The sequence below is a fragment of the Numida meleagris genome, chromosome 2 (genome assembly GCF_002078875.1).
Source record: "Numida meleagris isolate 19003 breed g44 Domestic line chromosome 2, NumMel1.0, whole genome shotgun sequence".
Classification (NCBI taxonomy): domain Eukaryota; kingdom Metazoa; phylum Chordata; class Aves; order Galliformes; family Numididae; genus Numida; species Numida meleagris.
The window spans coordinates 64,430,584-64,443,658 of record NC_034410.1 but is presented as its reverse complement, the minus strand read 5'-3'; the positions used below and the strand labels follow the sequence as shown (position 1 = coordinate 64,443,658).

Below are 13,075 nucleotides of genomic sequence, written 5' to 3'. Positions count from 1 at the left end.
TGCATTTGGAAAGGGATGGCTACCATTGTAATTATTTCCCAAACAGACTAAAAACAAAACTAAATACATTCTAAAGAGAACTTATTCAAAGTATACTCATCAATAACAAACCAACAATGCCTTCCAAGTTGTTTACACAATTACCAGAAGGATGATCCTTTAGTCATTGCAACTTAATACATACTTTTTCCATACATAGAAATAGGGTCTACTCCTATCATCTGTAAGAGATTTTGTCAATGTATAATCCTATCTGGGCCACTAGTAATGACAATGAAGACAAAGCTTCAATACTGACAAGAAATAAATTTGTGTCCTGTGGTTTCGTTACCTTTGTCTGATGACTGCCCTCTTGTTAATGGGTGTATTTTCAAGGCTGTCCTAAGCAAAAAACTTAGAGTGGAGTAAGCTAACATAGGCTGAGACAGTTGAAAGTGCTGTCATGAAACTGCAGATTAGATTTAAAATATATAGGTAGTTACCTAAATAAAATAAATAGAAATGTACTTTAAGTGTAAATCTTTCACACTCAGCAGTGCTCTTATATGTAAAATAAGAATAGAACAGCCTCTGTGCTTGTCTGCCATTAGAGATTAACTCAGTTTTGTAGAAAATGCTTACAGTTGTAGGCATGTAAAGTATCATAGCAGAGTACAATCTCTAATGAAGCTGAAAATAAGAAAATGTTGTAAATTTACAGAACTGTAATGGTCTTGGTAATCATCCTTGGAATTTGTTTTTGGTCTTAGCAGAAGCCCCGTGTGTTTCAAATTCTGTTTTTAGTTAGCAGGTTAATCCGGCTTGTTTTAGTGCTATTTCCAAAAATTGAATGGTATATAAGGCTTTGCAAAAATTTTGGCAGATAATTTGTCAGCATGTCTTTAAGACTAACAACTACCAGCAGCAAATTTTTCAGTCAGATTTTTCCTTTGATTTTAATTGGCAATTATTAATTGTGAAACGTACAGCAATCTGATCATTAGCTCATTGATTGTGTTTATTTCAAAGGTCCAAGTGGAATGAGAATTTTAAGTCCCATGTACAAACAATTTCATAGCTGTGTTAGCATTTTAGAGTGAATTTCCCTTGAGGAATATCTATGTATATAAATTAATATACTGTTCCCTCTCAGCTTTAAACAATGCTACTAGTTTGATTAGTCTCAAGTTATGTGGACTTTGTAGCATACTCAGATGTGGCAGTTGTTACTCACACATCTTTGTTTCTATTGTATCTCCTACTCCATATAACTACAACATGTCTTCTCATTTGTGAAATAAAAAAAATGCACACAGAAGATGCTCATATTATGAGAAACTGTTGAAATCCAAACCCATGTGTTGCAAGGTGTGAATATGCGTGTATGACTGCAGATGAAAATTTCTTCTGCTCTGGCATATGAGTAGCCAGGACAAAAAGAGAGAAACCCAACAGCACAAAGTCAGGGGAAATATTACAGTACAGGCGATGCCCAGATCACAAAACTCCAATGGTAGTGACCAAACGTAAAGCCATCCTCTCCCTCCTCTGATACTCAAAGTCTTTCATAAAAGATGCAGCTACGGACATGGGACTCTTGCACAACTGCTTGGAGCTCTAGCTCTACAGATGTGGTGAAGCTTGCAAATACAAAGATTTGTATGTTTTCTACTTAATATGCCTGCTTTACTAATGGGATAGGCACTTGGGCTCTTTTGTTGTCATTGAAACAATTATTTTTTTTATGGTTGTGAAGTGATTTCCTGAAGCAGTGACAGATTCCATTTATAAATCTGATTGCTAACTGCTGTTGCTGCCCACTGGAAAGGCCTAAAGTAGGCAAAGCTGGTTTGCTGCTTTTACGTTGTATATAGGTATTTGTTAGGGAGATGGAGATACATGAGACTAAAACAAGGAAAAAGAACACTTCTGATGGCTATGAATGTAAAATTTAACACAGAGAAGCACTATGCTCACTCAAAGCAGTATTTCTAATATGCCTAGCAAGAAGTACTTGGAAGACAAACTGAATTGTGCTGGTGGTATTTTGTGCCTTTATTGTCTAAACCCTGAGTTGCTTCTTCTGAGCTTTGAACTAAGACTTGAAGAAGCCTGAGGACTTTCAGACCTGGTATCTGGATATGAAGCAGTTTCCTTCATCTAAAATTTTATATATTTGTAATTTTTAACTTCATTTGGCAATTCCCCTAGTATTTGGGCAAAATTTTGGATCTTTAGTATGGTTTATGCTTTCCAGACTTGTTGGAGTACAGGAAACCTGGAGGATATAATAACGTAAAATGACATGAAAATAAATGTAAATAAATGAGTTTTAGTAGAAAATTTGCCTGGGGCACGAGGCAGCTAGCCAAAATGAATTAAGCAATGAGATTCTTACTGTGAGTATCAGAAAAGAAGCTATGGAGGTTGGACCGTTTCCTCTGTGGCCAATGGTTATTTCTTAGACTTTAATGTTGGCTGGGCAGGTTTTGTGATCCTGTGAGCTAAAATGGATAGGGACTTTAATTTAGTTATTTTCAAAGTGACTGAAAACATCTTCTAACAGGTCTTTTTGAGATATATGTAATTTTAGCGCGTATAAGCTGTCAGTACCCTTGAGAAACTAAGCCTGTAAATGGAAATGCTAACAAAGTTGGCAGTGTGATCTTTCTACTGCCCTTCAGGCTGCAAAATATATAGCCTTTTAATGTTCCCAACATGGAGGTAGTTCTTGATACACAAGTATACTACTTCAGTCGCAGTGAATGGGGTTTTGTTGTTCTAACTGCTGAAAGAATACAATCTTTGCAGCACTCAGAATACTGTAAAAAGCAATGCTTTTTGTGCCAGGACAGCAGCAGTTGTATGTAGCGTGAAGGAGTGAAATGGATACTTAGACTGCATTGGTCTGTCTTCTGTGCCACACTGAGATTCTATTTGCCATGCAATGAATGATCTATCTTTGTTAGATCAGACAGACCAGCAAGGCTTGTGTCAAAAGGGCCTTTTCAATTTGTTATCCTAGCAGCTGGTTCTCTTCCATTGCCTTTGCTTACTGTACATCTGGAAGAAGATTTCTTGCAGCTGGGAACCATTTCGTGTCTAAACTACATCCCCTGTCCGTAGCAGAAATACTCTTTTGACAGCAGATGTCAAGCAAACCCTTAATGGGTTATTAATTAAATTTAAAAAATTAATCAGTGCAAAATTTGACACCAGATTTGTTTTTGTCTTTTACCACTTGTATCTGTAACTTTGCTGTTGTTTAGATTTCCATTGGGAATTGCAGAGGGGCATTGTTCTGTATCTAATAGTTAAAGTAATAAGAACCTATCCCACAGATATTAAATACTCTGATTAAAAAGAAGCACAGGTAGTTTAAAACCAAAGCTGAAAAAAATGGTACTGCTAAAGCTGAAGGAAGCTATTCTCTGGCCATAATTTTACTTTGGTGTCTTTTTGAATCTCTAAAATCATTACACAGGAAATGAAGTAGAAGCGAACTGTTTTCAAAGTCACTGAAGATCATATTGTCCACTGGAGCTAGTGTAGTAAAATGACATCACTTTTGTTTATACATGGAGCTTGAAGTATTTGGCTTTTGCTTCGGTGTATTTTGGCCTGTGGCACGGACAGTAAGGTTTACCCTTAGGTTGTGAAATACTTAGAACACCACTGAAAATAACAGTAGACCCAGTTGCCCTTATTGTGGTGAACCAAAAAATGGTTTCATTCTACAGTTGGGATAACAAAGACTAGCCTTAAGATTTTTTTAAAAAAGTGTTCATTTTTAAATGTATTCCTGAAATGTTCTTTCCCTGAAGTGCAGGACTTTAATCTCCACACTCATCTCTGCTAGAAATGCTGCCTGTTTTCTTGTTGATGATTTAACAATGTCAAATTCCAAATAAATGTTTATGTAATGCTAGAAAGAAAAGGGTACTCAAGAAAAAAAAAAAAGAAAGTGCAGTCATTCATCTGCTGAGCAGGTTAATTTTTAGGTAATTTCTTCTGCTCGCCTAATTTCTTGCCCAGACAAATTGAAATTCTCTCTGCGGCGTCCTTGAAAGGAATCTTATCCTGGTTGTGTCAGTGCAGGCTCCAGGCACCGCGTGTTTGGTCAACAAGCAACAGTGGGTGGTCAGGCTGCAGCACAGGACAAGGGCCCGCTGTGCGCAGGAAAAAATGTTCAAAGGTGTTTAAGGGTGGTAAGGAAGTCGGCCGCCCTTCTGAGCGTCCGGAGGCTATAGATCAGCCTTCCCTCACCATTGTGGCCTGTGAGAAAATTCACTCCCAGATACATAATGGATGAAAGAATACAGTAACTGTATTCACCTGGTTGCACATCTGTAGAGGCTTTTTCTTTCCTAATCTTGCTCATATATGTGCTGTGTATATACATTTGGTCTGTGTAATGACTGCTGTTTGACTTGCTGTGGAAAATCACGCTGACAAATGACTCAGCCTGAGGTTGGCCGCTTGCGTTAACGTTTTTGTTTGTTGCTGCAAAAAATGCTTTGTGTTATCCTCTGGTGGTCAGTCAGTATCTTTTGCAAAAAGCCTCTTAAAGAAGCTTCATCTGAATGGTGTGGATGCAGCTGGGTGGCAGCCAGAGGTGAGATTCCCCCAGTGCCCCAAGGAGCCCAGTCCTTTGAGGCAGCAGAGGGAAACAAGCAGAGCCATGGCCTGGCAGCTCTATGGGACCTCTTTACGCTTGGTTTTGTAATTGTTTTGAAGTACAAAAGTCAAGCTGCTTTTAAAGATTTCAGTTGCTGAGCACGAAACAATCTTATTTTAGGCACACTTCACCCTAGTCGTCTTTTACATCGAGGCGACAGCATGCTGCATGCCAGGAGCATGCACAAAAACTCAAGGCATGTGCATCAACCCTAGATACAGTAGATACATAAGTGCCCTGTATCAACTCTAGCTCTGATAAATTTGGAGAAAAGAGAAAATATAGTAAATGACCTCAAAAAGCATTGAGCTTGTATTTTGTTTTATTTGAGATTCTTATTCTAATGGTATCTTGCTGCACTAAAACAGAGAGGTCTGAAAAAAACACTGTGCTCTTTATGTTTCACACAGTATCTGAATTACTTTAATTTTATTCTACATATCTTGTTGACAAAAAATTGAAGCCCAGTAAAATCCCTTAAAAAGAAAAAATTAAAGCAGTGTTAAGGTGCTTAAAACTTATTATTTGATCTCACGATTTCACAGTTGTAATAAGAATTTCATTATACTTCTGGTTTGTCACAACTGGTTGGTAAGAGAGGAGAATGTAGTACACTTATTTTTCCTGTGTTGGTTAAATATACACTTCTCATGGGAGTCAGACAGATATGCTCCATGTAGATGCTGGTTTTTATGGGGAGAAAAAAAACCAACAAAACCAAAATTTCTGTAGCTTCAAAGATGTGGTATATTTTTATAAAACAAATATTAGCCAGGAATGTATATGTGATATCTTAAACACTATTAGCACAATAAAGAGTTAATTTCTTAAAACTTGAGATTGTTGCTATCCTATATTCATGATCTAAGAATGTAGAAACACCATACAAATCAAAAAATGAAAAGCAGTAAATGAGTATTTGAGTAGTTCATTTAGGTTTATAAATATTATTGTCTACAGTCCATACTAATATTAATTCACTGCATTACATTATGCGGCTAAGTTTAAGTTTATGGCTCCAGAGGAGGAATGAGGTGGGTTGGAAGAAAAAGTGTTTGTAAGTCAACTCCCACTTTTTGTTGTTTTTTTTTAATACGAGATTTATGTGTTAGTGTGTAGTCTTCAAGCGCTATCTTCTGGTCGGGTGAAAGCAAGATCAGCTTTGCTAATGTAGTCCAGATGTTTATTAGTCCTGAGGGTATATGTGCTGTTGTAGTTCCCTGCTGCTGTGTTATAGTTGCTTGTAATGCTAGACAACCAATTAAGAAATTAGTTCATGTTAAACTTTCTTTTCCTGGTATGGCTGCAAACTGATGATGTGGTTTTTCTGGTGGAACAAGAGAGTATTCTTTATGTGTTTTCTGTTACTGGTGAATATATAAACCGTTCGGGCAGTGTGGGGTTAGTATATCATCAGCAATACAGGATTTTTAGGTTTTCAGCTCCCTCAGACAAGTGGTTTTAATTGAACTAATTCACGTTAAGATGTTTTGGTGAGTGTATCTGTTTTTCTTAATTCTGAGATCTAATTGGCACTGTCATTTTTAGAGACCATCTGTTTACAAGAAATTCCTCATATTAACAAGGTGTTTGAAGGGTAAGAGCGTAAATTCTATGTGAAGACATCAAAGAGGGATGCTTTGGTGTATTGTGCCTTTTTCTAAATGCAGGTTTTGTGAAAATAGGATTGCTACTTTTTGTTTTAAAATATAAAATATGCAGCATATAAATTCACTTTTTTACTAGCAATGCCTGTGACAATTCTGATTTGTTCTTGCAAGCATGTATTTTTTTCCAACCTAATACAATGTAGATATGTTGAATCTCAGAGTCGTATTTTTGTGGAAACCAAAGAACTATGGGAGACACTTAAAACTTCTCAAAATTTTCTACAAATTTTCAATTTTCTTTTTATTCTGGGAAGAATCTCTGCAAGATACCAAATACATTGGTTGTTTTGTTTTTTAAATCTAGAGAGAAATAAATTTGTTTTGTTTCCGCTTCATTCTGCAAGGTTGCTGAAGCATTTTCACGCAAATTAATTATTGCACATCTACAACATTTAAGGTATGTTTTAGTAATCATATTAAATCCAAATGCAGATGATACACGAAATAACACAGTTATTAGAACTGTGTTGTGTGGACAGTTTAATAGTACCCATTCATAATTAACTGTTTGCATTTGCAGCATACGTACCTACTTTTAAAACTTCTGACAGCTTTAGTTTTTTTCCTTCCTCTTTACGCTCTGGTTTTAGTTAATGCAGAAGGAAGTCTTTTGCCCAGTTCTTACTCAAACTCACAGTAGAAATTGCTTGTGGTGCCACTCACCCACTGCAGCAGATTCCATACAGCTGAAAACTCACTGATTTTAAAGGTATTGTAAATATAAGCCAGTTTTAGTAAGTGGAGTTATATAGTAAACAGAATGGTAATGCAGACGAAAGATAGCTGGGTTCATCGAGTCGATTAGAACAGTGTGTCTGTGGCAGTTTTTAACTGCAGCAAATGAGTCTGTTTGCTTAGGTGTTTTATAGCGTGAGCAGTAACACAATGAATCAAGGAACTGACCGTTAGCTCTGTAATGACAGTGCCTCCTTGAGGCCACAGGAAATTTCTTAAAAAACCATTAATATAGCAGGAAGAATTATTTTCAAAAACAACTTTGGAAGTCTGCAATAAGCTTCACAATGCTTAATGTTGTTCTTTAAACCCCAGCTGCTGAAATAAAGTGACTTGCTGTTGTCTTTACTGCTGTACTGCTCTGACAGCAGCATAAATTCAGAATAAATAAGCTTCAAATCTGTTTTATTTTGTGTTACTGTTGAACCTACGTATGGTAAAGTTATAGCTAGTGCTTTTACTCTGTGGTCTTCCTGTTATTTTAGATGAATCTAGGCATTGATGGGAAAGTTAAAGGGATGTAAAATCAAACTCTGGGCTTCTCACTATAAAATTGATTATGAATTGTGATGAATTTCAGTGGTATACGCCTCAGTCGGTCAGTGAAAATAACATTTTTTGTGGTTACTTTCAGAAATATGTCTGCTAAGTGAAATACATGAAGCGGCAATTTAGACTTAAAGAGAAATGCTGACAGTACTTTGATATGCTTAAAAAAATAATAATCATGGTCTTCTCATTATGATATGGCTGTTTTCCAAAACATTTATTATCCTCCAAGTATCCACTTCTATCAACTTAGATCATTGTTTAGGACTAAGTTACAGTGATCTGTGCATATAGACAGATACTCTAGAAAATAGAGTTAGCTGAAAACAGTAACTCTGGTTCTCTGCAAAATATTGTGTGTTTATATCTGTGTATACATACAAGATGATTTATAGCTGTACACAAGAACACAGTGCTATTAGTTTATCTGCTTCATGATGGATGGATTCTTACTACCTGAATTCTGTGTAGGTCAAACATCTAAGAAGCAGCCGAATACTCTGCCCTTTACAACCTAACTAGCACAGAAAGACTTTACTGTCGACAAGTATATTCAATCATGTGCCATGCAAAAGTGTGTGTCCTGTCACTAATGTCATATAAATACATGTTATCCGTGGCTTTCAAGCAACTAATTGTAGAGCCTTAGCTGTAAAAGCTGAGAGACATAGAGACCAAAAAATATTTCTCACTTGATACTAGTATTTTTGACTTTGTTATGAGAGTCAAAAGCAGTGTTATTGAATAGCATTGATGCGGATGAACATTCCAAATAAGCACGATTAAGAATGTTTTTGCTAGGTAACTTTACTCTTGTATCGCTTCCAAATTAAATCAGAATTCATTTGCATGTTCATATCAATTGATGTGCAAAATCATTATTACTGCTTTTTTTCCCCCCCCTCTTTAGGCACTTCATTGCTTCACAGCTCCATGCTAGACCTGGACAGTGATGTGCGTCCATCTCCAATTGGCCATCTCAGTCAAACTGCTTCACTGAAAAGAGGCAGCAGTTTTCAGTCTGGTCGCAATGATGGTAGGCAGCTGTTATATTTGGAAACATATACCTGTGTCCACCGTGTTGCACAGTCAGAAAAACAAACAGAAACCCAGAATCTGTGTGTTTATTATATTGGTTTGTTGATAGCAAGTCTTTGGTCATCTTTACTAGTGTTACTTACTGCTACACATTATCTTAGATCTCTGTGAAGACAAAGTCTTGGAGGTAAATTGTGAAACTTCGCTTTAAGTGTTAAATGTTAGGAACTCATGTTTCTTCTTTCTCCTCGTGTCTTAGCATTGCTTACCAAGGGGAGCTTCTGGTATCTTTTTGAAGTGTAAAGCAGCTTGTAACTGAAATCTGCTTACTAATTTTTTTCCGCAGTACCAGAACTTCTTTTTCACATGCACAACCGCCAACTTTTCCATTGCTGCTGTTACACCTTTTTTGTGTGTTTATGATAGATCTTCTTGCATTTCGCTGCTCCCATGACTTCACATATCCAATCCTGGTTCTCTCATTCTTTGAACACGGAAAGAGAAACACAAGCACATGACTCAGTTTGAGCAGCGTTTCCACAACCGCTCTGTTATGAATGTATGTCATGACTGTTTTCAGTGCAACACTGGAATGTCTTAATAGTGACATCACTGAAGGCAGAAAATATGTATTTCACATATTTTCACATATTCTTACCAAGCTGCTTGAAATTCTGAAGCACAAATTTTGACATAAATTCTTTAAGTTTTATTTCAGGAAGTTCAGTTCACACACGGGTTGGGAGAGTCATGAGGGAGGGTATTTTGTTTTAAGTTATGCAGAAAGCAGTTTGAAGAACTTTCTGACTTTGTTCTGTTTTGATGTTGCTCTCCCAAATCTATGTACTTCCTTATAAAACATACTTATAAATATCTGATATTTTTAAACAAAAAGAAAAATGAAGAGAATCTTTTGAGAACATAGAGGAAAAAAATAATGAAATAATTGTATGTTCTTATCCTGCCACAGTGTAACTTTACAGGAGAAACAAATTGCATCAGGTTGCCACAGAGACTGTTTCTATTTCAAAATACATGTGTGCGCTTAATGCAAGCAATTCGGGTTTCTATGTAGTATTTGCATGTTTTGAAGTAGTTTCTGCAACACTAACAATATGCATCTTATACAAAGTAGCAAAGCAGCATAGATAATTCAGTTTATCTTTTCCTTTATTTGAATTTTCTCATGTATCTCAGCTTAATTAGCTACATTTACTGAAGGCAATTTTAATTTAACTGATTATATTTAGCTGTAGAGTCTTAATTATGGATCTGTGACCTGGATGTACAACCTGGAAAAGATGTCTCCAACAAGTTTTGCAGATTCTATAAGCTGCATCTTAAGTTTTCAAAGGAAAGCTATACGATCAAAACATCATAATGCCCTAACAGTCCAATCCAAAGACCCTAGAGTTGGAATATGTTGTCTCTAACTTAAGTTCATTGCTATTTAGGTGCACAAACCCACTGCACACGTAGAAAGCATTGAGGGCTTATCGGCCTTGCTGTTCTCCGAGGAGATCCAAAGCAAACAAACCTCTTCTGATACTTGTGCCATACCAAGAACGTCATGATGTACAGGTTGATTGTGCAGCGTTTTTTTTCCACCAAATTTGAGGATAGCATTGGGTTGTGGGTTTTTGTTTTTTTTCCTCACAGTGTAATTGGCTGTCACTGTTCATTACATTGATGGAAGAAATTCCTTTGAGTTTGTAAGCACAGTATTAAAATAACATCCAACTCTAGATGGAGTGTAAGGACATGTGAAATATAACTATAGTTTCATCATTAGGATGCTATAGCACAAAGTATAAGAGAATGTATGAAAATGTCTGCTTTAATATAGATTGGAACTTTCTGTAGGAAAAAAAAAAATGTCACAGTATCCTGGATTTATGGCCTGTAAGTCCTTTTGATATGATGTGCAGTAAGTTACTCTAGCATAAATCTGCTTTCTGCACATTTGGGACTAGGACAACCTCTGAAATAGACGTAAAGTATGCTTCCTAGAAGAGAAAAGAATTTCATACATAAAGTAAATAATGTGCTTACAGATAGGAACATATGCTTGTCATAACCTTTCGTTAGCCCTGAAGCCTTTGGCAGAGATGATATCATTCCTAGGAGAAGTTAAAATCTTTTGGTCAGAACTTGGGTTTTGTTGGCATTACAGAGCTTCCATTGCTATAGCAGTGTTGGCACAGCTTTCTGGTGTAATCTCAGTCTATGTTAGTAAGAAGAGTTTTTTCTGCTACTGGGTCTGGACCAGTTCTCTAACTGTCATAAACCAAACTGGCCAAAGTGCCGCTCTGATATTCTGTGTCCGTTCTACAGGTTTTGCTATTTGAACTTCAAAGCCTTTGTGCCTCCTAACAGGAACATCATTCTGAACCAGTTATGTTACAGTTTTTCTCATAAATGTGGGCTTTCAATGTGATTTTTTGGATTTTCAAATACTAATTGACAGTCTCTAAAGTTTTTGACTGTGTTGTGAAAGAAAATTTTACTTAACAGAGATGTTTATCCATCCAATAAACAAGTAAAATAATAATTAATGGACCTGCACCTCTGCAGATTGGATGCCACTGAAGGCATGCTGTTTTTCAAGAAGATTCAAGACCAGCTATTAACACAACAAAATATTGAGGCTTTCATGATGCCTAACGTGCTGTTATGCAGCTATTTTTGCCTAATTGGTGAACTCCTGTTATGTATAGGCAATATTCTCTGGCAGATTAAAGACAAAAAGTGTTTTTCACTCAATATGTTTCTGTGTTTCCAGAGTTAAGTAGGATAGTATTATGTTTTTAATTTTATCATTTATAAAAGACAGAAGTTTATTCAAATTAAAATGGGAAAAAAAGAAGACAACAGAAAGGGGGAAAAAAAAAAACAACCATTAACCTCTATAAACGTGTTGGCTTTTTTTTTCAGAAGTACATTCATTTTCCTCATGTTCTAAAGTAGACACTAGTTACTGAGGTGAAATAAGTCTTTTAGCATGCAAGAATTACCTATATATCTTGGTTTGTTAAAAACATTATAACCAAGAAAATTTCAGTAGAAAAGATGAGTGGCTATAGAGAAGTATTTCACAGTTTCCTTTGCTTTCCTTATTGATTGGTACCTTTCTTTGGCCCATTTTTAGCTTTCTCTTTACCTCCCTTCCCTCAACTGAGAAAAGTTATCTACTGCCAAAATGTTAGCTTCTTTCTTTTAATAGCCAGTGTACCAGGGCTCTAAGGAGGTTGGTGAAGTGAGAGATACGACAGTGTTATATGATAATTCTGACTGTGTTCTTCATCCAAGAATCTGTGCTACATTTATTGTATTCTAACAATAATGATGGCATCTCTCATGTTCCAGAGAAAACGTTTTGCCATACAAATGGAAACAAAAATGAGATATTGGCAACTTGACCCAGGCTACAATGGGAAATTCTTTGAGCTGGAAATAACGCCGTCTTCCTATTCCATCGCTTGCCTTGATCACAAACCTATCCTAGCAGCCCTGTTTCTTTAGTTTCACCGCCTCATCATCTGAAACTTCTGATGCTCTCATGTTACTTTACCTTTTAGGGTTTTGATGACAGAGGAACAGCTGAATGGATTCTTAAATGAATTGCATTAGATACAGAAAAGACATTCTTTGTATAGGTGAATTCTGTCACAGCACTGGCACCTTGTAAGCATATGAGAAAAGAAGAATGAATTTGCATGTGTGCCAGTTATGAACATATATACAAGTCAGGCTGTTAATTTTTTTTCCCACTGAAAGGTTTTATGTAAATAATATCTAACCACTTCTGTAATACAAGGCAACAGCAAGCTCGTAGTATGTATTATATTATTAATGCAAAGTGTTTAATTTTACTTTTCTCCTCCCATTTCTTCTCTTTTAGCCTGGCGATACAAAGCACCACAGCAAGTTGTGTTTGTTGAAAAGTTGACAAAACTTGTTGTAAGTCAGCTGCCCAACTTCTGGAAGCTCTGGATTTCTTATGTGAATGGAAGTTTATTCAGTGAGGTATGGATTCTTGCATATAAATGAGTTTTAAATAACAAAATTCCTTAGTAATTTTATTTGATATTTTATATTTCATTGGAAGAAGTGACAGCATTGTTTTATAAACCTCTCTGATTTAAAAATAAATAAATTGAACTCTTACACATTTGAGAGATGCTGGTTTGTGAAAAAAATTGACCAATAAACTACAGTAAAATACATATACTGGGATAACTTTAAATTCTGTCTCTGTGTGTGCATTCCAGATGCTGGAGTCAATATCTGTGTGGTTTCACCTCTTAATCATAGCTGGCGAACTTCCCTTCTTTGATCTGAAAAAAGTGCAAATTGAATGAAGGGTAGAGATATTCAGAAGATAAAAGTCATAGAGAAAATTTTTCATTTCTTTAGAATAGGAGTA

At 36.1% G+C, this 13,075-nt stretch overlaps 1 protein-coding gene across 4 annotated transcripts in view; it reads left to right on the top strand.

Annotated features, from left to right (window-relative positions):
- EXOC2 (exocyst complex component 2) overlaps positions 1-13,075 on the top strand; it is a 128,862-nt gene that overhangs the window by 57,014 nt on the left and 58,773 nt on the right. For all 4 annotated transcript variants that reach the window (XM_021386474.1, XM_021386476.1, XM_021386475.1 and 1 more), the window contains 2 exons: positions 8,522-8,647; positions 12,551-12,675. In XM_021386474.1, the coding sequence (XP_021242149.1) occupies positions 8,522-8,647; positions 12,551-12,675 (251 nt within the window). The remainder of the gene's footprint in view (positions 1-8,521; positions 8,648-12,550; positions 12,676-13,075) is intronic.